Source organism: Eurosta solidaginis, chromosome 4 (assembly GCF_040869045.1).
Source record: "Eurosta solidaginis isolate ZX-2024a chromosome 4, ASM4086904v1, whole genome shotgun sequence".
In the NCBI taxonomy this organism is placed as follows: domain Eukaryota; kingdom Metazoa; phylum Arthropoda; class Insecta; order Diptera; family Tephritidae; genus Eurosta; species Eurosta solidaginis.
This window is the reverse complement of record NC_090322.1, coordinates 212443591-212469401: the sequence shown is the minus strand read 5'-3', so window position 1 is coordinate 212469401 and position 25811 is coordinate 212443591. Positions and strand designations below refer to the sequence as shown.

General features: G+C 34.5%; 2 protein-coding genes across 2 annotated transcripts in view; both read left to right on the top strand.

The window, feature by feature from the left end:
- Nucleotides 1-25811, top strand: part of LOC137250949 (protein transport protein Sec24C-like) — a 207757-nt gene that overhangs the window by 33510 nt on the left and 148436 nt on the right. The gene's annotated exons all lie outside the window — the stretch shown is intronic.
- Nucleotides 1045-25811, top strand: part of mew (multiple edematous wings) — a 509649-nt gene continuing 484882 nt past the window's right edge. The window contains exon 1 of the mRNA XM_067784699.1: nucleotides 1045-5872. Within this exon, the coding sequence (XP_067640800.1) occupies nucleotides 5403-5872 (470 nt within the window). The 5' untranslated portion in view covers nucleotides 1045-5402. The remainder of the gene's footprint in view (nucleotides 5873-25811) is intronic.

The following is a 25811-nucleotide window of genomic DNA, read 5'->3' as shown; positions in this document are numbered from 1 at the left end:
TTTCGAAATATCGCCATAAAGGTGGACCAGGGGTGACTCTAGAATGTGTTTGTACGATATGGGTATCAAATTAAAGGTATTAATGAGAGTTTTAAAAGGGAGTGGTGGTAGTTGTATATGTGAAGGCGTTTTCCAGATATCGACCAAAATGTGGACCAGGGTGACCCAGAACATCATCTGTTGGATACCGCTAATTTATTTATATATGTAATACCTGTCAAGATTTTAAGGGTTTTTTATTTCGCCCTGCAGAACTTTTTCATTTTCTTCTACTTAATATGGTAGGTGTCACAACCAGTTTATAAAGTTTTTTCTAAAGTTATATTTCGCGTCAATAAACCAATCCAATTACCTCACCATGTTTCATCCCTTTTTTCGTATTTGGTATAGAATTATGGCATTTTTTTAATTTTTCGTAATTTTCGATATCGAAAAAGTGGGCGTGGTCATTGTCGGATTTCGTTCATTTTTCATACCAAGATAAAGTGAGTTCAAGTAAGTACGTGAACTAAGTTCATTAAAGATATGTCGATTTTTGCTCAAGTTATCGTGTTAACGGCCATGCGGAAGGACAGAAGAAAGACTGTGTATAAAAACAGGGCGTGGCATCAACCGATTTCGCCCGGTTTAACAGAAAACAGTTAGCATCATAAAATCTATGCCCCTACCAAATTTCAAAACGATTGGTTTATTTTTGTTCGACTTATGGCGTTAAAAGTATCCTAGACAAATTAAATGAAAAAGGGCGGAGTCACGCCCATTTTGAAATTTTCTTTTATTTTTGAATTTTGTTGCATCATATCATTACTGGAGTTGAATGTTGACATAATTTACTTATATACTGTAAAGATATTAAATTTTTTGTTAAAATTTTACTTTAAAATTTTTTTTTTTTAAAAGTGGGCGTGGTCCTTCTCCGATTTTGCTAATTTTTATTAGGCGTACATATAGTAATAGGAGTAACGTCCCTGCCAAATTTCATCATGATAACTTCAACGACTGACAAATTACAGCTTGCAAAAGTTTTAAATTACCTTCTTTTAAAAGTGGGCGGTGCCACGCCCATTATCCAAAATTTTACTAATTTTCTATTCTGCGTCATAAATTCAACTTATTTACCAAGTTTCGTCGCTTTATCTGTATTTGGTAATGAATTATCGCACTTTTTCGGTTTTTCGAAATTTTCGATATCGAAAAAGTGGGCGTGGTTATAGTCCGATACCGTTCATTTTAAATAGCAATCTGAGATTAGTGCTCAGGAACTTACATACCAAATTTCATCAAGATACCTCAAAATTTACTCAAGTTATAGTGTTACCGGACGGACGGACGGACGGACATGGCTCAATCAAATTTGTTTTCGATCCTGATTATTTTTATATATGGAAGTCTATATCTATCTCGATTCCTTTATATATGTACAACCAACCGTTATCCAATCAAACTTAATATACTCTGTGAGCTCTGCTCAACTGAGTATAAAAAATAGATAAAATAAAAGTATGGCATTTTTTCTGTGAAAAAAAATTAAAAAAAAAAAACAAGTAAGGGTGTCTAAGTTCTGATGTCACCGAATATTATATACACAGCGTAATTCAGATAAATTACTTTTCAAATCCTAAAATAAAATAAGTCAGTTTTCTAATCCTTATATATTCAACACAAACTATTCCCAAGAAAGTAAGGGAGTCTAAGTTCAGGTGTAACTATAAGATATACCTTATTATTCTATTCTACAATCGTTTTAAAACTCTTTTATATAAAAGTGAACGTTGTCCTTAACCAACGCCGCTCATTTCTACAGAAATATTTCCTGCTATAAGGAAAATATGTGTACCTTAACTATTACGATCCGGTAATTTTTCTTCGAGTTATGGCTCCCGAAACACAGAAAATTGCTTAGTCGTAAAAGGGGCGGTGCAACACCCATTTTCAAAAATGTTTTCCCATTTCTTGTTATAATTCTACTAGAAATATAATTGATATGCGGCTCTTTCTTGCAAAGATATACCTTATATTATTCGTCCACGACGCTTTTAGAGATCTTTTATGTAAAAGTGGGCATGGTTCTTAACCGATTTCGTTAATTTTTTTCCACCATTCCTTATAGTAAATGCACCCTCTTTGCCGAATTTTGTTATGATAGGTGCAACGGTTTGTGAATATGCTTTGTAAAATTGATTTGATCACAACTGGGTGGTGCCACTCCCATTAAATTTTTTTTCATATGTTTATCAAAAGTCTAGATATCAATCCACACATCAAATTTCAACATTCTTGATGTTTTATTTACTGAATAATCAGGTGTTTTGTGTTTTCCAAAATGTTAGGTAGGCGTGGTTATAATTAGATTTCGCTCATTTTAAATAGCGATGGGAGATTAGTTCCAAGGAACCAATATACTTAATTTCAATATTCAATATTTACTCAAATTATCGTGTGCACAGACAGACGGACGGACGGACATGACTTAATCAATTCCAGTTTTCATTCTGAGCATTTTGATATATGGAAGCCTTTATTTATAACGATTAGTTTATGCCGCTACCATCAACCGTTAAGTTACCAAAGTTAATATAATATGTGTGCAAATCACGCTGAGTATAAAAAAAACAACCTAAATAACATCTTAACAGCGGGGAAAAGTGTCGAAAAACGTTCACAACGTGACTGCTGACCGGTTTATTTAAGCATATTTTTGTATTTGTTTGTAGGTGCTTTATTTATTTGATGCCCACTAATGCTAAAACTGTAACACAAACTTTGACCTAAAAGGGGCTAAGTCAAAAATTTTAACTTTTGATGTTTTGCATACTATAAGACTGCTCCATTCAACCACATCCAATCTGAATAGTCCATATGAAAATAGCGCTGCTAACACAGAGTGAACCAGGGATATACTGGGAATGGGATTAGGACTGAGTTAGGACTGGGACTGAGACTGGGACTGGGACTGGTACTCGGAATGGGACCGGAACAAAATACTACCACCCTCTGGGACTGGCAATAAGGGGTGGAGAAGAATGAGAAAAACTAGAGAGAAGATAAAAGAGGGGAGATGCTCAGAAAGAGATAGAATGAGACGAAGATAGAGAGATAGGGATAGATGAAGCGAAAATGAAGTGAGGGAAAAGATGTTGAGGGAACCAGCGCAGAAATAGAAATGCAGAGGGAGGAGTGAATAAAAGGATTAAGAAAAAGTGAAGAGGAGGGGGGCAGAGTAAGTCGAAAAAATTTATACAGTTAGACCAAACCTAGAGCAGAACAACGTCTGCCAGGTCTGCTAGTACACGATATGAACTAAAAAGCCTTTATAACGAATAAGAAAGCCAGTCAGGGCCCGTGGTAGCCCGCAACGGCGTAAACTATCCGAAATAAATATAAAATTTTATATACCAAAATGATCTGCGCGAAAAAAGAAATTCATTTAGCCATGTCCGTCCGTCCGTCTGTCCGTGAACACGATAACTTGAGTAAATTTTGAGGTATCTTAATGAAATTAGGTATGTGAGTTCCTGGGCACTCATCTCAGATCGTTGTTTAAAATGAACGAAATCGGACTATAACCACGCCCACTTTTACGATATCAAAAATTTCGAAAAACCGAAAAAGTGCGATAATTCATTACCACAGACGGTTAAAGCGATGAAACTTGGTAGGTGGGTTGATCTTATGACGCAGAATACAAACTTAGTAAAATTTTGGACAATGGGGGTGGCACCGCCTACTTTTAAAAAAAGGTAATTTAAAAGTTTTGCAAGTTGTAATTTGCCAGTCGTTGAAGATATGATGATGAAATTTGGCACGCACGTTACTCCTATTACTATATGTATGCTTAATAAAAATTAGCAAAACCGAATGACGAACACGCCCACTTTTTAAAAAAAAATTTTAAAAGTCAAATTTTAACAAAAAATTTAATATCTTTACAGTATATAAGAAAATTATGTCAATATTCTCCAGTAATGATATGGTGCAACAAAATTCAAAAATAAAAGAAAATTTCAAAATGGGCGTGGCTCCGCCCTGTTTCATTTCATTTGTCTAGGAAACTTTTAATGTCATAAGTCGAACAAAAATTTACCATTCCTTATGAAATTTTGGTGAGGGCATAGCTTCTATACCGATAACTGGATTCCTGTGAAAATGGGCGAAATCGGTTGAAGCCACGCCCAGTTTTTATATTCAGTCGACCGTTTGTCCTTTCGCTCGGCCGTTAACACGATAACTTGAGCAAAAATTGATATATCTTTACTAAACTTAGTTCACGTACTTATCTAAACTCACTTTATCTTGGTATTAGAAATGGGAGAAATTCGACTATGACCACGCCCACTTTTTCGATATCGAATATTTCGAAAAATGGAGAAAATGCCATAATTTTATACTAAATACGAAAAAGGGATGGAACATGGTGATTGGATTGGTTTTTTGATGCAAAATATAAGTTTGGGTAAAACTTTGTGAAATGAGTGTGACACCGACCATATTAAGTAGAAGAAAATGCAAAAATCCTGCGGAGCGAAAACAAAAGCCCTTGGAATCAATACAGGAATTCTGTTCGTGGTATTACATATATAAATAAATAAGCGGTACCCGACAGATGATGTTCTGGGTCACCCTGGTCCACATTTTGGTCGATATCTCGAAAACGCCTTCACATATACAGCTAAGGGCCACTCCCTTTTAAAACCCTCACTAATACCTCTAATTTGATACCCATATCGTACAAACACATTCTAGTGTCACCAGTGGTCCACCTTTATGGCGATATCTCGAAAAGAAACTAAAGAACTATGACCCACTCCCTTTTAAAATACTCTTTAATACCATTATATTTTCCCTTGTTTTGTCTCCAAAGCTCTCAGGTGCTCGGGTTATACCCGAACTTAGTTTTCCTTACTTGTTTTACTTTTGCTGCTGTTACTATTTTGATTATCTACTGTTGGTGGTTATTATACAGTTTTCTTTTCTGATGATTCTTTACATTGTTTGTACTGTTTTTTTCGATGAATATTTAGACTCACATTTTAATGTTGAGCTTACATTACGTTATTTCAAACATAGTACACGAAAAAAAAGTTTGAAAAAAAACTTTAGGCAGTAACCACACTAAATCGTCTCAGCGATAGAGCGAAAAAATTTGACAAAAGAAAAAGTATTCACTGTGAAAGATCGGAAAATTTCAAAAATAACATGTTCTATAGAATTGTTTCCTTAGATTTACTAAAACAAACTCGAATTCATAAAACAGGTGTACATAAAAATGTAGTCACTGTTCAATAAATTCTTAAACGCAAATAAGTATACTAAAACATATGAGACTAAAAATACTAATAAAGAATTAAGAAAAGTTCTATGCGATCCACATCACAAAAATCAAACGAAAATTGCCTACAAAGATGAATAAAAAAATCTCAGAAGTGTATAAAAGAAGTGAAATTTTAAATTTAATTAAGTGCCTTAAGTGGTTGGAAAAAACATGTATGAAACATTTCCCACATTGTGATAAACAACAACAAGGTTACAAAATGAATGATTATAATATTAAACAACCGCCAATTGCTGCATGCAGCATATCTGCGCTTTTACACAAAAACAACAGCAACAACAACACCAAAAGTGCCAAAAGTTTACAAACAATAATGTCAGTAAAATGCAACAACAATGCCTTATTTCTAATTTATTCATATGCAAGTTTATTGATCTTGCTTTGCCTCAGCATTTCACACAGCATTCCACAAAGTTGTGCCTTCAATTTGGAGAATCGTTTGCCGATCGTTAAATATGGACCACATTCTGATACATATTTTGGCTATTCGGTTGCAACGCATACGGTGGGCGAATATAATTGGCCGAATAATACAAAATGGTAAGTGGAAATACTTTAAGTTATATTTACACAGATAAGAAAGAGAGGTGGATTCTAAAAATGTGCGTGGACATCATTGCTCGCGGTATTGGGGAATACTGAATGTAAGCGCAAAATGCTAAAGGTAAGCGTAAGCGTAGTCTTTGTAATTGGCATGCAATATGGGGGATATATGTAGAATGTAAATGCAGCCGTAGTGTGTGCTATTGGTATGCTGTATGGAGTAAAACCGAAGGTAAGCGTAAGTGTAGTCCCTACTACGTGGTAAAGTATATATCAGCGAAGTCTGACAGTACATCGAGCAAGGAAAGGAGCGAAACAGAAAGGAAAAGGAATGAACGGAAATGTTCGAAAAGGAAAAGAAATTAAATCAGAGGGATAAAAGGGAAGAAAATGAAAGGAGGCGAAAGCAAAGATAAAAAGTAAAAAAAGGAAAGGAAAATGTAAGGAAATGAGTGGAAAGGAAGAGAAAGGAAAGGAATGAAAGAAAAGAAAAGAAAAATAAAGAAAAGAAACGAAAAGAAAGGAAAATAAAAAAGAAAAGAAAAGAAAAGAAATCAAGGAAAATAAAATAAAACAATAGATAAGAAAAGCAAAGAGAAGAAAAGAAAAGGAAAGAAAAGAAACGAAATGAAAGGAAAAGAAAATAAAACAAAGGGAAGGGAAAGAAAAAGAAAAAAAGAAAAGAAAAGAATATAAAAGAAAGTAAAAGAAAAGGAAAATATAAAAATGGAAATGTCTATTGTAGGTGTGTTATCAATCTATCGATTTGTTATCGATGCATTACTAATTTGACATCGATTACAAAGGATATGTTATCGATTGAGTTATCTATGAGTTATTGATTTTTACTCGACGAGGTATTGGTTTTCTATCGATGAGTTATCAGTTTTTTATCGAAAATTATCGATTTATATTTGTTTGTTTTAATGGTGCATTCAATTTATACTTATTATTAAGAATTCATGAGCTTAACACCGGCTTATAATAATTGAATATTCAATTATTATGTTTTTCTAAGAGAAACTGAAAAAAAGAAAGAAACATTTACCGGCATATTGCGATGGTACCATTTCGAAAACCGCCACGAATTCATCGTCATCAGAACAAACCTACCTACACACAAATTTATAGAGGAAGAATGTCTAAGTTGTATTGTTAGTGTAGAAATAAGATAAACTGAATTGAGCAAGGAGACAAATACAAGCAAGATAGCCTAGTGGTTAAAGCAACTGCAGTTTCACTGTGTGATTCGCGGTTCGAATCTCGGTGATAATATTACGAAATTGCCTGACGATGAATTCGTGGCGGTTTTGGAAACGGTACCATCGCAATATGCCAGTAAATGTTTCTTTCTTTCTTTTCAGTTTCTCTTGTAAAAACATAATAATTGAACATTTTTTAAAAATTATTATATAAATTTATTAAATTATTCGAGCTTATAAAATAATTGCATAATAATTTAATATTCAATTATTATAAGACGGTGTTAAGCTCACGAATTCTTAATAATAATTATTAATTTATATCGAAGAGTTATCGATTATTTGTAAAAAATTTGTTTATAGGAGGTTCCATGATAAAGTGACTCTATCAAAAAACTATTGATTTTCCGTAAAGTTATCTATTTATTATCGAAAAATTGTTAGTTTATAAAAAAGTGTTTGGCATTTGTCACGGGTGTCCTGTGGTGTGGTGGTAGCGTGCTCGGCCTACCACACCAATGATCTTGCGTTGACAAAGAATCATGAAAATTTTAGAAACAAATTCTTTCAATTAGAAGAAAGTTTTTCTAAGCGGGGTCGCCCCTCGGCAGTAATTTGGAAACCACTTCAAGTTTTTTTTTGCAACGAAATGCTTCTCAGTTAAAACTCGTCGAAAACATGCCGATAAGAAGTCAATAAGAGGCCGATGGACCGGCGATAACAAGACGGAACAAACCTATGTCTTAACGATAGTAATTCGCTTACTCATCGAACGTTACGAATACTTGATAATCAAGCCTTTTTTACTGCAAATTAATACAATCGTTGTCGAAACAGCCACCTTCAGCAACAGGAGAGCATAGACAACAATTGGCCAGCCAGCAATGATGTACCGTTGGCTTTAAGTGAGCGCCTTGGCGAAGTCAATGCAATTCAAAGCATGGTGTGCTAATTTTTGCTTTGTATTATCCCAAATGTTTGGTTGTTTGGCTTAGTGGTCCGAAGGCACACGATGTAAAGGATTGTTATAAAACCACGTGCCAAATTTTGCTAAACTTGACTCCACCTTAGAACAAAGTCCGGAGTATAAAAAGGGCAACGCTATGTTAGTAAGAAAAAATCATAAACTCGTTTAAAATTAAAAAAAAAATTGCTGTATTTAGCCTTAACTTTTAGTTATTTATTATCATAAAAGCACATATTTTTTTAAGAACCAGTTTTTAGCATTACAACACACTTCCACACTTAAGTCAAAACAAATTTTCTTAAACAACTCAATTCATTTTTGCAAACGAAGTAAACAAACGACAAAATTATACATAATTTGCTTTGGAATCATGCAACAACACTTACTTCAGCTGAATCAATAAAAAACAAAAAACAAAAAAAAAATAATACCCGCGCAAAGACTTAAAGCAAATTGTCACTGTAATAAAAGTTTGCATTTATTTTTATATTAATGTGCATATTTGTTTTCGTCATATGTATGCATATATGTGTCATCATTAAGTCAACAAATTTAAAAAAAGATACGTTAAAAAAAATGCAGATTTCAGCGAAAATATTTCCAGCTATCTTATTCTTGCAAATTATTTGCCTTCAACAAACAGTTCAACTCATATTTTTACAAGAATTTTTATTTTTTTTTTTCTTAATCTGCAATTAGCGCTTTTAGGATGCATGCAGAATATGTTCATTAATTGTATAAATATTTAAAAGACAAAAAAGATTAAATTTCGAATGCAGTGAAAGGTATTTTTCGAACACCGAAAAGAAGGAAACATTTATAACGTACATGTTATAAAATGTTGCATTTATTTTGTCTGATTGCTTGCCATGAGCTTATTATTTCTCCCTATTGGAAATCCGATAACAATTTTTTTCGCAAAAAAACCAAAAAAATGAAATTTTTCAATTATTTTAGCAGCATTTGAAGTGCTGAGTAAATTGTATTTTAATAAACAGGAATGCCAAAGGAAATTGGTTGAAATAGAGTACTGATAATGTACAAAAGTAGCCCTATGCTGTAATCTTTTGTGGTTGAGTTGCAAAAAAAACGACAAGTCTCTGCCAAATCTACTAATATCCCCGCTGTTAATATATAAAGTAACACCGCGTAAACATACCTCGAAAGATCAGCCAACAGAGTGCTAGCTAGTATTTCATTATTATTTGAAACTTTTAGCATAATTTTGCTATAATATTTTCGCTCATATTGCGAAGTATCTATATAACAGCAAAAACTCGGAGTTATTTTTATTGAAAAAAACGATGGCAAATTCTTTCGGCTAAAATCCATGTTGAGATGGAATTTATCATTTTAAATCCCGTATAGGTTGCAACCCTTAAGAGAGTGCCTGTAATGCATTTCAAGATTTCATTAAAACAAATAAAGGTGTCTAAATTCGGGTGTAACCGAACATTATATACTCAACGTGAGCTTTAATTGTACATTTTTTCAGATAAATTACTTTTCTGCATAACACGTGGCACCGCCCGTTTAAAAAAAAAATTCTCCCCATTTCCTCGTACAATAAAACTTGATAAGTGAAACATCATTGATTCAAAACTATTTTTTGCTAAGTTATAGCTTATTATTCTAGTCTACCACCCTTTCAAACTTGTTTTATATCTAAGTTGCCGTGGTCTTTAACCGATCCCGTCTCTTTTCCTAGAAATATTTCCTGCTATAGGGAAAAATTTGTGTACCAAATTTTATTACGATCCGTTAATTTTTCTTCGAGTTATGGCTCCCGAAACATAGAAAATTGCTTAGTCATAAAAGGGGTCGTGCTACGCCCATTTTTTAAAATTTGAAGTTTTTCCTATTGATTGTTATAAATACACTTTGGAAAATGAAATACCATTGATATTTTTCTTTTCTTCTTTGCAAAGATATAGCTTATGTTAGTCGTCCACCACCCTTTTAAAAATCTTTTATATAAAAGTGGACGTGGTCCTTAACCGATTTCGTTAATTTTTCTTGAAAGCATTCCTTGTAGTAAAGGCAACCTCTCTGCCAAAATTTTGATACGATAGGTTTAACAATTTTTAATTTATGATTAATAATATTTGTAAAATTATTTTTTCGCAAGTGGACGATGCCACGCCCATTTAAAAAAATTTGTTTCATCATTTTTTATCAAGAGTCTCAATATCAGTCCACACGTCATATTTCAACATTCTAGGTGTATTATTTACTAAATAATCAGGTTTGTGTTTTTCAAAATGTTATATATGTAAAAAGTGGGCGTGGTTATTATCCGATTTCAGTACCAATTTATTCTGGGTACAGATAAGCTCGTGTACCAAATTTGATGAAGATATCTAAATATTTACTCAAGTTATCGTGTTAACGCACATACGGACATGGCTCAGTCAAATTTTTTTTCGATATTGATGATTTTGATATATGGAAGTCTATATCTATCTCGATTCTTTTATACCTGTACAACCAACCGTTATCCAATCAAAGCTAATATACTCTGCGTACAAAGCACTATGTTAAAATTAGTTGGCAACCCTTATCAATAACAATGGGTCGCCCTATGACGCAGTAAAACCAAAATATTTGACGACCCTCATAATCCTGTCATTAATTTTGAATTACTATCGAGGGAAAATTTTTGGTAGTATTTTACTACTACTGTTTTGCTACTTTTTACTACCTTAGTAAGGTATAAGATGAGAGTAATAATAACGCTAATGGTTTGAGACAAACTGAGAAAAAGAGGAGAAGATTAAGGGTAAGGATAATATTAGGAGTAATAGCAAGAGTAAGACTTGGAAAGTGCAAAAGCTGGAAGGGTAAGAGGAAAATTTGCAAAATTTACGGAAGAATGAATCAGTATATTTAGGTCAGACGTCGGCAAAATGAAAATACAGATATGTTAGTGAGAGCGCGATGATCGCGCACATCATTTGATGTATCGTTTTGCGTTGTTCATTCGCTTCTTAGCAAGCAAGAAGACAAAAGCATTTAATATTATTTTTTCAATTTTGCCAATTCTATTCTGTAAACTAATGGTCCATCCTAAGATACGTTTTTGTGCAGAATATACAACCCCTAAATACATATTTTAAGATGTACTCTTAATATACATATGGACAGCATTCGTCAATATATCGAGCGACGCACACAATCGATGTTGCTGCGCCAAATGCTCAGTGATTCCTAAACTAAAGAGAATATGAATACCTGTGAATTGAGTGTGCACAATTGTTCCACTATTTGCCGACGTCTGGTTTATATGCTTTATGGCCACTCTTCTGTGCCACTCAGAATTGTTGCTGTAAAATTCTCGACAGTGATTTCGTCGACTCTTTGCTCGAGCATTTGTCGGTTCTGACTCAATCGCAAGCATTTGAAGAAGACGTGTTCAGCATCGTTCTCCTCTGCACTGCCGTGAACGCGCTTCGAATCTTCGGCCTTTTTAGCTATACATGTATTTTTTGAAGTACCCATGCCCAGAGAGAATTTGGGTTACATAGTAATTTACCTCATCCAAGCATATGGTTCTCCATGCAGCAACACCTGTGATTAGTTTTGCCGTCCCTCTGCCCCGTTCTTCATTTTCTCATCGTTCACCATCGCCACAGCCTAAGCATATCTTCCCTGCTATCTTTGCGAACATTTAGCCGTTTTCTTTTTTGCTTCCCATAACCTTTTTCTTTCCAGCGCTTATAGTTCGATGGTGATTGTTCCAGTTACTAGTTGTATTGTTTGTCCTGAAATTGGGCGCTACTCTCAGAGCGGCTGTTAGATGTACAGACGTTGGAAGCTAACGGCGATTCTTCTTCTGAAGTTTAGTCGCCCACAGTTTAACGAGGATGGGGTAGTATCCATCAGCAGATTTCTTTTGTTTTATAATGGTCCTTCGATATTTACCATCAACCTGCTTACCATCGATACCTCTTCAGATGCCTTCACAGCCGCAGGTCCAATCTGAGCCCAGAGTGTTAGTCGAGAATCTAACATTCCTCGTAATTTGTTGACTACTTACTTTTGGGGTCACAGATATATTGAAAGTCCAAAGACAACAAAATGTTAAGGGCTTTTATTTTATACAACTTGTTTTTTTTTTAAATAGATCAATTAAATGTGAGCTACTCACTATCAAGGAAACCACAGAAATATATTGATAGAAGCAAACAAACCATCGCATTAAATTCAACTAATTTCACGAAAGCTCAGAAAACGAATAGGCGAACTAATGACATCATGTTCGGTATTTACATAAATACGTTACAGCTCAATATGTTTACAAAAATAGTTTTTGTTTATATTCCTCTAAGTATACACTCAACTATGTACGTACAAAATATGATTACCAAAAATAAAATAACAATAAATTTGCTCATAAGATAAAAACAGAAACGTCAGACGACTACTATGATACGCCCTAAAAATTCCGTATTTTGTTTGTTGATTACTCATATAAACGAAACAAAATGTATCGGCGCCTACAAACTCCCTACAATTATAGTTAACTCGCATAACTACAGTATTGTGCAAAATATATACAAATAAATGTTTATAAGCCGATGTAGAAAGCACAAGAGACCAGCTCTTGAAACTAAAGTGCTTAGAAAAATAAAACTAGTAGTTCTAAATCAAGTTCGGTATATTCTTAACTAGCTATTGTGCCAAATATTAGCATCACTATGCTGTCAATAAATAATCACAACAGCAAAAACAGCAAGTAGCCACACTTATGTACAAGGCACCGAAAAATATTCCACACACAAAACCAGCAGCTCGAAGCGAAGAGATATTTCACATACATATATGTATGTAGCCGGCAGTGGTTTAGAAAATACCTTACAAAGTGCAGATTCATCTGCCTTAGAGCTGCCATTCGGAATTGTCATAAAATATGCAGGCTTCGTCCCGCCAAAGGACGTGAATTGAAAGCGAAGCTCGGCCTCAATCTCCTCGGAAGTAGATCGGCAAAGTATTCAATTATTTTATTAAGTAACACCTAAGTAATAGCACATGCTAGAAAGGTGTCAGCTATATACACAAAATCTCTGTTATGATTAAATTCAAGATATAAAATAAGGTAAGGTGGATAACCATACTAAGCGATATTTGTATTGAAATACGACATACAAATTAAAAAAAAAAAAACTCTTTTTAACTTTATGCAACAAGATTTAAATATTTCCCGATCTGATTTGGTTTATGTGTACTTTCTGTGTATTGATCTTGTTGTGAAGTTGTGTTGATACGGCGAATTCAGTACTAGGTAGTGTTATCCCATCAGCTTATTACTTCTTCTTGATAATTTGGTACAGTAAGATGTCCGCTATATTAAATCCATGCTAAATTTCTTTCGGTTTGACATTTTTCTGCAATGCGAATTAGGTTGAACTCGCTTGTATAGATACGCATAGGTTCATATGAACTCATTCATAAAGTGTTACGATTTAAAACTTATGCCGGATTCTCCCTAATGATGAAGGCGGATGTTCACATATAAAAACCTTCCTGCGTGTTCTGCAGCATGGTCCTATACACAATTAAGTATAAACATAAGATTATGAATTTTCTTAACATATCGTTTTATGGTATCTGAATTGTAATAACTGCATTATAAAGATTACCAAATTTTTGTTGAGTTGGCTTTTCGACAATTCTTCTGTTGTTCATTCAAAAAACGTGTTGTAAGTTCCCTTACAAAAACTTGAAATTATTGCTTTTCGCAAAAACTCTTCGCTCATAAACTACATTCATTAACCGATTCATCGGTTGTTATTGTTGTTTTTTGCTGAATTAAGATTTATAAATTAAATTGCTGCAATAGCAAGTTAATGTTGTTGTAGCACGTATAACATTAATTAAACTTCACATCGCACATTTATTACATTACACACTCTTCCATTCATTTTGCTCATCAAAATGCCGTACACGTTTGCCTTGTTTTACTGTGAATTTATTTCTTTAATAAAAAAAAATTAATAAAATATAATTTCAACCACATAATTCGATTAAAAGTGTATGCAAATAAAATTATGGGTTTTGATTGTTTGCATATTGTATGTACAAAATAATTAAGAACAACGCCTTCAGTCAATAAATTAACTTGCGAACAAGTGGCTGTGGCTTAGTTTAACAACAATAACAAATTTTAAAATGTAGATAAAAAAAAATAAAATAAAATGTATAAAAATTATAAAATTATTTTTGCATATAAATTAGCACCCCAGGTCAGATTACTCAAGTATTACTCATGGTTTTACAAGAGTAATCGAACACATGTAAGAAAGTAAAAGACAAAAAGACAAGAACACTCAGGAAAAAATTAAAACCTTTAATGAGTAAAAAATTTCATTAAAAAATATTAATTGCGAAGTTTTCTATAGAATCAGTAAAAACTTTCTATTTTGTATAATAATACATTTACACTGCACCAAATGCTCCATTTTGGGTGGAAAATTTCAAATGGGCCGCATTTGCTCATACAAATCGCATTTCTGAAATTACTCATTTTATCGCATTTGGCCTGAAAATGCCATCCACACATCCGATCAGCGTTGACAGAGAGACGACGCCGTCGTCATTTTGACGATTTTCAACTAGAATGACGTTTGGACAATTTTGTAATGAAAAATGACGATTTAAGACTGCCTCCAACATTTCCGAGCAAGAAAAAAATCAAACTTCAACAAGATTGTGCTATTTTTATAGTGAATTGTATGATCAAATTAAAAAGCGTTTTGATTTTAAGAATGTTGTACTACAAAACTTAAGTTTCTTGGATCCCAAAGAAGTTGTTCTTTGCACCTGGTCTTGCAACATTATTCATACATAATAGATTAGAAAATTGTTCAGGATATTAATAGCGAGTATAGGTGATTGAAGCTTTTAGAATTTAAGACATATTTCGAAGACATTTCTAAGGTTCCCCCAGAAGTTTTTTGGAAAACTATTTATACTACCAAAAGAGCTGACTCTACATACGCTGCACTCGTTGCAGATGCAATGTGCTTGTCATACTCATCAGCGAATGTAGAACGAATTTATCTAAAATAAATTTAAACAAACTAAAAATCAGAAACCGTCTGGAAACTAATACATTAAAAGGAATATTGCTGGCTCAATATTACAATTTTTGTTTTTATATCGGCCTACTGACTTGTAAGATCGCTTGTTCGAATCGAGCTCCAGGTTTAAAAATAATTATTTTATTTTATTATTATTATGATACATTTTTTGTTAAATGAAAAAATTGTTTAAATTAGAATGGAAGAAAGAAAAAATTTATCATAACAATAATAAGACATAGTGATTATTGTTAGGCCTGGAACTCAAGATTATTGTTAATTAAATAACTTTTCCTGTGATAATATTGAACCGCAAATGAATATGCTAAAAAAATTAATGCGAAAATGTTTAACTAATAGCGTTTTCTTTTCTGAAATAGATTGTTGCCTAAGTAAATGGTAAAGCCTTAATAGAGTTACTCCTACCCAAGAAAATTTTTAACATTTATAGTGCATGCAAAGAATATAAATGGCTACCCCGTGTTTTAGCTGATTTTCGCAAACGCGCTGTCAATGATAATAAAAATTCATTAGCAATTATTTCCTTCATTTCAATTTTCTTCGCTAAAAATATGTGAAGTTACGAAGATAAATTGTCACGATCAGCTGGTTTAACAGAGTTGCACTGGTACACCGTCATTTCATGCAGGGAAAATGTAACGCTTTTTCGTTGCGAGCAGGCAATAATTTTCACAAAAGAACGAAATACCCCGGAAAGACGTTACCTGATTTTTAGAATAGAACAAAATATATTTAAAACCCTTACGCGGCGTACAAAAAGCGTAACACTTTTGCCACTTTTGCTATAAGAAATGAAATAGACTGAAAACAAGTACCTTTTATATGTAATACAAAATTTATCGTTTAAGACATTTTTGTCATTTATAAAATAAAACGGAATAAATTAAAAAGGATTTTATATGTTATATGTGGTAACAAGTAATAAAACCAAAGAAAATTTTCAGGAAAGCGCTTTTAAAGATAATATTGTTGAATGAAAGCGACGATCTCTTTGTACGGCACCTGGTAATAACCCAATTTCGTCCTAACTCACATTGGTTGTTGCCATAGATATGACGATTTTTGACGATTTTTTGGCGGCGTTTGACGACTTGGAAAAAAATATATGGCAACGCTGCAAACGATCCACATGCGCTTTTAAGATTTTCTTACTAACAGAAACCCAACAAGAACCCAATGGTTAAACGACGTATAATAATCCTAGTGCTGTCCCAGTGTTATTAATAGCAGTTTTCACTTATTTTCTAAGGCCAAAAAACAAATGAATTCACGTAATTTATTCAAAAGAAAATTCAAGAAAAATATAAAATTTAAAAAAAGTTTACATAGAAGTACAGCAGGAAAACGAAAGCATTCCCATACACGCAATAGAGTACTTTCGGCCACTTATTTTTTCTAATGGGGTGCTTAAATATATACGTCAGTGTGTTTTAGGGGTCATGGAATATCGTTTTTTTTTTTTAATTCCCAGAAATCGCGGCATTATTGGACATTAATCCAGCAATTTTTAAAAATAATTTTGTAGTATCCATTTAAATTATTGTCACCCATTCCTGCTGTAATATACAGGTCAACAAAAATGTTGTAACCAGAAAGAGGGTAATAAACCCGAATCTGGAATCAAAATTAGTCCTGACCAATTCCATCAAATTCAATTTTTTGAGATAATCGAACCTTCAGTGCAAAAAACACTTTTTTAGGTACATTTTCGGTCATGTCACTTCTCGAAATTTTTAAAGATCATCATTCTACCTATAGTAACACTCCTGCTCTTCAAAACTAACTTCAAGTGTTTAGAAAACTTTGTATCTGAAAAATCGTGTTTTGAATCTACTGAGTTTGCCCCATTCATCTATGCTCGGATTTTATCGTGATTTTCTACAGACACATTTAAAAGAAAAGTTGATTTGAAACATAAATGGTAATTCAATTTATTTACCACAAGCAAAAAACAAACAATTCTTCAATTCGCGACGGCCGTTCTCCTTGTCAGATTTATTTGACAGATAGATATGATATATGGTGATGGATGATATATGGCGATGGAGGAACAAACGGTTTCTTCACTTGTAGGAATTTAAAGAAGTTTGACTGTGACGTCGGACGCCTCAGCTAGACACCGTCTGGTGGTACAGTTACAAATTTTATATTGTTTTATTTTTTCTTCACTTTTTTAAGAAAATTACTTTTTAAGAAGGGTTTTTAATTTTTTTCAAACTTTATAGCTTTTTCCACAGTTTTGAGATTTTTTTGGGTGTAAAAAATAAAATGAATTAGTTAAACCAGGGCTGTTTAAAGATTTTTATATGGAAGTACAAATCACAATACATATACAAAATTATATATACACTGAAAATTTTTTAAATTGAAAACAAAAATAAAATTTTATTTTAAATGTTTAAAGAATTGCGATGGTCCCCTTAATAAATAAATTTTGAATTAAAATTTTTCTCAGTGCTACAATATTTTTGAAAAATTTTTTGGTGTCAATTTGTTAGTGTAAATTTGAGTATCATACCGAAGTGTCTTGGCTTCATATGGAAGTGCTTTTTCTTTGCACTTTCATATGAAATTCAGGCACTTTCATATGAATCGAATTTATATGTGAGGGCATGCATATAGGAGTGCTATGAAAAAATTTTTAAATCCAAAGTGTGAATTTGTATCTGTGCCTATTCTTCAGGGCAAAACAAAAATAAAAGTGCTATAAGTGTATAGGGGTTAAGCTCCGGTTAACAAATAAATTAAATAAATAAAAACGTTATATATGTACATATTTATTTGAATTTTTTTCACATATCTACATTCATATCTGTTAGCTACAATACAATTGCATGTATCTGCTATTTGTAATTTTTTACCTAAAGCAATTAATCTCATCTGAAAGTCGATTGGCAATCAAATCGATGATTGAACGCAAACATGGCAAATTATGTTGTTGTTTTTAAAGTTACTTTGAAGTTCGATTGTGACTCTGAAAGTCAACTGATATAGCTTTTCATTATTTTTATTTGAGTTTCTTATACATATATACACATGCAGCTGAATTTTATTAGTTTGAATATTTACTTGTCATTAATACTTTTGAAATGTTAATGGACTTTACTTCCTTCACCGTTGATTTCTTTTTTCATTTTGCTGTTATTAATTTTTTTCTATGCTCATAAATAAATTTGTTTTGCGTGATTCGCCTTTAGTTGAGGTAAGAGCTTTGCATTTTTATTTTACCTTGACTTTATTTCTTTGTTTGTTGATTGGTAGTTCTCGCCATGGTACATTAAATTCCATTATTATGACTTCGTTTTCAAAACAAGGCAACTATTACTAAACTACTGTATGTCATGTGAATATTCCACACGTACTCACTACTGGAATATTTAAATAATTTTGAATTTAATGAGGCGTGATAATAATTTACATTGTCGGGTAGCTGAGTGCAATTATGAGAGTGACACAGATAAGTTAGATGGTGACGTAAAATTTTTCAGTCAGATTTCTTTAAATAAATTTCTAAAATAACTGTGGCCTTAGTTGGATGTGGTGTAATTTTTTGCAATGCTCGCTGGATCCTGAACTAAGTCCTTAGCTTCTCACAGTTATATTTAATACTGAACCGCGAGGATACACTACTAATATTATTTCAAAGTGTTCAGCCATTCAACCAACCTTGGTAGATTTGTAGTAGTGTAGTGGTCTACATTCCATAGCACAATTGCACAACCTTCAAGTATTGGATCCGCATGTGGTAGACAGTTGTCAGGGGTAATAACATGGATTAACTACGGATTTCTGTGAGAAACTTTATTCTACATTTTTCGGAAGTGCAGGCAAAATATGTATAAGCACAGTATTTTTTTTGAATTTTCTACCGCCTCTCATGTTTTTTGTTCATAGATTTTGTCTAAAAGCTAGTTCATTGATTGGAAGTGATACAGGCGGACGAATGATATCTTTCATACTAAACTGAAACCATTCCGCTCCAAAATTTCTGTTGATCTGCCGTATTTCTTATATTACATTCGTTTCAAAGCTTTTTGATTCCAATGCACAATATGATCTTCTATGTATTTTAGCACCAGTAAAAAATTTGGTCAGTACTTAAGATTCCTCTATCTTCGTGTATAATGCAGGTATCTTTCGGACGCCAGCGAGGGTTGCCTCCTCCGCACGGTTTCGAGCGTCATATTTCATTCGCATAACATGGCCTAGACGGCGTAGTCCCTGCGCTTTAATTCGTTGCATTATGTTGATGTCTGCGTAAAGCTGGTGCAGCTCATCATTAAATGTTCTTGGGTACAAGCCGTCGCCAACGCGTAGAGTTCCATTAATCTTTCGAAGACCGCTTCTCTCGGACACTCCCAGAGCCGCTTCATCTGATGTTGTTATGGTCCATGCATCTGCACCATATAGTACGACGGGTACGATAAGTGACTTGTAGAGTATGATTTTCGTTTGCCGAGATAGGACTTTACTTTTCAATTGCCTACCTAGTCCAAAGTAGCATTTATTGGCAAGAGTGATTCTTCGTTAGGTTTCAGAGCTGATATAATTGTTAGTATTAATGCTGGTTTCCAAATAAACGAAGTCTCTTATTATTTCGAAGTTATGGCTACCAAGAGTAGCGTGATTGCCTTGGCGAATATGCGCTTACGATTTGCTCGATGACAGCCCATCTTTTATGCTTCATTTTGCAGTTTGGAGTGAGCAGAAATTAAGTCACAGGTGTTTAGGCCGATGACATCAATGTCATCTGCATTTGACAGTAATTTCACGCTTTTATAGAAGAACGTTTCAGAGCGGTTAAGTTTTGCAAGTTGTATAATTTTCTCAGCATTAAATTAAAAAAAATTGCACCATAGGGGGTTATCCTGTCTGAAACCTCGTTTAGTTTCGAATGGATCGCAGAGGTCCTCCCCAATTCTGACTGAGCTGATGATACTGCTCAACGTCAGTCATCTTGCACAACCGTATACGTTTTGCGGGGAAACCAATTCAGACATAGCGGCATATAGGCAGCTCATTTTCGTGCTGTAGATGGCGGTTTTGAAATCAACGAAGAGGTGATATGTGATGGTACATTTACCAGGTCTGAAGCCGCAATGATACTGTCCAATCAGCTGATTCACGGTGGTCTTCAATCTTTCGCACAATACACTTGACAGGACATTATATGCGATATTTAAAAGGCTGATACCGCGATAGTTGGCGCAGATTGCAGGATCCACCTTCTTGTGGCCTGAACAAAGAACACTTAGAATCCAATCGTCGGGCATGCACTCATCCTACCATATTTTGCAAAGAAGCTGATGCATGCGCCTCTCTAACTCCTCGTCGGCGTATTTGAATCAGGGCTGCAAACCGCCTCGAAAAACGAAGCGGTTCGGTTTAGTGGTTCGAACCACTCAGACAAAATTTCAACCGGTTCGTGAACCGGTTCGCGGCTACCTCTGAACCGCAGAACCGATTCGGTTCAAGTGGTTCAAACGTTTAATACTAAGTTTTGATAGTATACAAAATTTGAGATTCGCCACTTGGGACCCGTGTGCAACCAACTATCGATATGCACATACTAAGCATACAAATAAAATACAGTTGTTGAGATCAAATCCATCTATATATTTATTTATAAATCATATCAAAACGGTTTGTTGATTATTATAAAATGTAAGGAACGAAAATGGTAGAATGCATGACTATACCTATAGGGAGTATTTACAACGCATATATTCGGCACATAAGAAAGTAGTCGTATTTTTAAGAGAAGAAGAACTATTCAATTAGCTGCTTTCAATCTATATCTATCTATCTATATCTTCTTCTATCTTCTTAATCTATCTATATATATATTTGAGTAGCTCCGCAGGCAATCCATCAGCGCCCGCGGCCTTGTTGTTTTTTAATCTGGTTATTACTTTCTGACTTCGTCATAATCGGGTGGGGGACATTAATTCCATCAACATCGGTTGCAGGATCGGGTTCATCATCTCTGTGCTCTACATCGCTGTCTCTATTTAGGAGAGTGTTACCACCATAATTTAAGTAATCTCTGAACATCGGTTAAAAAGTCGCTGTTTTCGTTCTTACAGGAGTTTATCCCGTCCTTAAAACCTTCCGTCTATCGCCGGATTTTGTTTGCTAAAATAGCAGGCGTTATTCCTGGTGGTTAGCAGCTCAAGCTCCTCGCACTAAAATTTTTCCTCGGTGCCGCTTACAATAAACAGATAAGTATCCCAATGGAAATGTGGGAGATTTCCCTCTTAACCTAAGCTAACCGAGGCACTGCTTACTGGAATCTTTTGACAATATTGCCAATATGGGTACATATCTTAGTAGGATTGCTTCCTAATCTTAATCATACTACTAGGCTGGGTATTACTATAGGTACGTATAGCCAATTTCAAATAGGAACCGGCTCATATACAAATGTTTATGTGCATGTATATATACATATATACATGTATACATATATAAATACATACGTGTATGTATGTATGTTCAGCAAAACCCCCATAAAATAAAATACAGCATCTTCAAGTTAAAATTCTAGAACACCAGCAAAACATTAAAATGAGGGCACCTGCGTTGCTCCAGATAGTAGAAAAACCAGAAAGAGAACTCATAAAATGTTACAACAACAAAAGCAAATAAATTTAAAGTATTCCACAAATGCATATGGACCAATTCGGAAAGCAACAACAAACAATTAAAATAAAAAGTCTTAACGATTGCGAGACCAAAGAATTTCAAAGTAACCTCAAATTAACCCTAAAAACCTGCACTGGGTCGATGAAACGTAGAGATGCATTGCCACAGGAAAGTACAGATGGAGAAAGAGGACGTGTGTAAAAAGTCATTAAAATAAAAAATGCATAAAAATCACGTGCATTGCCTAAGGCAGCTGCCCCAAGAAAGAGGAGGTAAGAAACTGGCAGAATTTCGTAAGAAGTTTTGAATAAGAAAATAAGTTTTAAATAAAGCCGATTGAAATTGAAGGGGGAGCACGTTGCATAGCACGTGCAACATAGCATTGTGGCTGACTTTCTATTTACGCGAGAATTGTTTTTCATATTCTATTTAATATAAAATTGCGCCACGGCAAATTCAGTGATTTACTGACTGATTGCCGCAAGCGTCTTTTGTGCTTAACAATTTATGAGCGCCCTATGATTTATTTAAAAAATTCAACAAGAATTTTTATTTTGGGCATGATAAAGTTATCGACAGGATGTCCAGATTATGGCTGTCAGATTGTCGCTTAAAGATAACACGGCTAATAAACGAGACGATTGAATGAAGTAGCAAATGACGGTTGATTTATGTATGTACCTATGTCTTTTTATACTCAGTTGAGCAGAGCTCACAGAGTTTATTAGGTTTGATTGTATAACGGTTGGTTGTACATATATAAAGGAATCGAGATAGATATAGACTTCCATATATCAAAATAATCAGGATCGAAAAACAATTTGATTGAGCCATGTCCGTCCGTCCGTCCGTCCGTTAACACGATAACTTGAGTAAATTTTGAGGCATCTTGATGAAATTTGGTATGTAGGTTCCTGAGCACTCATCTCAGATCGCTATTTAAAATGAACGATATCGGACTATAAACACGCCCACTTTTTCCATATCGAAAATTTCGAAAAACCGAAAAAGTGCGATAATTCATTACAAAAGACCGATAAAGCGACGAAACTTGGTATATGAGTTGAACTTATGACGCCAAATAGAAAATTAGTAAAATTTTGGACAATGGGCGTGGCACCGCCCACTTTTAAAAGAAGGTAATTTAAAACTTTTGCAAGCTGTAATTTGGCAGTCGTTGAAGATATCATGATGAAATTTGGCAGGAACGTTACTCTTATTACTATATGTACGCTTAATAAAAATTAGCAAAATCGGAGAAGGACCACGCCCACTTTTAAAAAAATTTTTTTTTTAAGTATAATTTTAACAAAAAATTTAATATCTTTACAGTATATAAGTAAATTATGTCAAGATTGAACTCCAGTAATGATATGGTGCAACAAAATACAAAAATAAAAGAAAATTTAAAAATGGGCGTAGCTCCGCCCTTTTTCATTTAATTTGTCTAGGATACTTTTAACGCCATAAATCGAACAAAAATTAACCAATCCTTTTGAAATTTGGAAGGGGCTTAGATTCTGGGACAATAACTTATTTCTGTGAAAATGGGCGGAATCGGTTGATGCCACGCCCAGTTTTTATACACAGTCGTCCGTCTGTCCTTCCGCATGGCCGCTAACACGATAACTTGAGCAACAATCGATATATCTTTACTAAACTCAGTTCACGTACTTATCTGAACTCACTTTATCTCGGTATGAAAAATGAATGAATTCCGACTATGGCCACGCCCACTTTTTCGATATCGAAAATTACGAAAAATGAAAAAATGCCATTATTCTATACCAAATACGAAAAAAGGGATGAAACATGGTAAGGTAATTGGATTGTTTTATTGACGCGAAATATAACTTTAGAAAAAACTTTATAAAATGGTTGTGACACCTACCATATTATGTAGAAGAAAATGAAAAAGTTCTGCAGGGCGAAATAAAAAACCCCTATAATCTTGGCAGGTATTACATATATAAATAAATTAGCGGTATCCAACAGATGATGTTCTGGGTCACCCTGGTCCACATTTTGGGCGATATCTGGAAAACGCCTTCACATATACAACTATCACTACTCCCTTTTAAAACTCTCATTAATACCTTTAATTTGATAACCATATCGTACAAACAAAGTCTAGAGTCACCCCTGGTCCAGAAAGGCCCACTCCCTCTTAAAATACTCATTAGCACCTTTCATTTGATACCCATATCGTATAAACAAAGTCTAGAGTCACCTCTGGTCCACCTTTATTGCGATACTTCGAAAATGCGTCCACCTATAGAACTAAGGCCCACTCCCTCTTAAAATACTCATTAACTCCTTTCGTTTGATACCCATATCGTACAAACAAAGTCTAGAGTCACCCCTGGTCCAGAAAGGCCCACTCCCTCTTAAAATACTCATTAACACCTTTCATTTGATACCCATATCGTACAAACAAAGTCTAGAGTCACCCCTGGTCCACCTTTATGGCGATATTTCGAAAAGGCGAACACCTATAGAACGAAGGCCCACTCCCTTTTAAAAATACTCATTAACACCTTTCATTTGATACCCATATCGTACAAATAAAGTCTAGAGTCACCCCTGGTCCAGAAAGGCCCACTCCCTCTTAAAATACTCATTAACACCTTTCATTTGATACCCATATCGTACAAACAAAGTCTGGAGTCACCCCTGGTCCACCTTTATGGCGATATTTCGAAAAGGCGAACACCTATAGAACGAAGGCCCACTCCCTTTTAAAAATACTCATTAACACCTTTCATTTGATACCCATATCGTACAAACAAAGTCTAGAGTCACCCCTGGTCCAGAAAGGCCCACTCCCTCTTAAAATACTCATTAACACCTTTCATTTGATACCCATATCGTACAAACGCATAGTAGAGTCACACCTGGCCCATCTTTATGGCGATATCTCGAAAAGGCGTCCACCTATAGAACTAAGGCCCACTCCCTCTTAAAATACTCATTAACTCCTTTCGTTTGATACCCATATTGCACAAACGAATTCTAGAGTCACCCCTGGTCCACCTTTATGGCGATATCTCGAAAAGGGGTCCACTATAGAACTAAGCCCCACGCCCTTTTAAAATAATCATTAACACCTTTCATTTGATACCCATATCATACAAACAAATTCTAAAGTCACCCCTGGTCCACCTTTATGGCGATATCTCGAAAAGGCGAACACCTATAAAACGAAGGCCCACTCCCTTTTAAAAATACTCATTAACACCTTTCATTTGATACCCATATCGTACAAACAAAGTCTAGAGTCACCCCTGGTCCACCTTTATTGCGATACCTCGAAAATGCGTCCACCTATAGAACTAAGGCCCACTCCCTCTTAAAATACTCATTAACTCCTTTCGTTTGATACCCATATCGTACAAACAAAGTCTAGAGTCACCCCTGGTCCAGAAAGGCCCACTCCCTCTTAAAATACTCATTAACACCTTTCATTTGATACCCATATCGTACAAACAAAGTCTAGAGTCACCCCTGGTCCACCTTTATGGCGATATTTCGAAAAGGCGAACACCTATAGAACGAAGGCCCACTCCCTTTTAAAAATACTCATTAACACCTTTCATTTGATACCCATATCGTACAAATAAAGTCTAGAGTCACCCCTGGTCCAGAAAGGCCCACTCCCTCTTAAAATACTCATTAACACCTTTCATTTGATACCCATATCGTACATACAAAGTCTAGAGTCACCCCTGGTCCACCTTTATGGCGATATTTCGAAAAGGCGAACACCTATAGAACGAAGGCCCACTCCCTTTTAAAAATACTCATTAACACCTTTCATTTGATACCCATATCGTACAAACAAAGTCTAGAGTCACCCCTGGTCCAGAAAGGACCACTCCCTCTTAAAATACTCATTAACACCTTTCATTTGATACCCATATCGTACAAACGCATTCTAGAGTCACACCTGGCCCATCTTTATGGCGATATCTCGAAAAGGCGTCCACCTATAGAACTAAGGCCCACTCCCTCTTAAAATACTC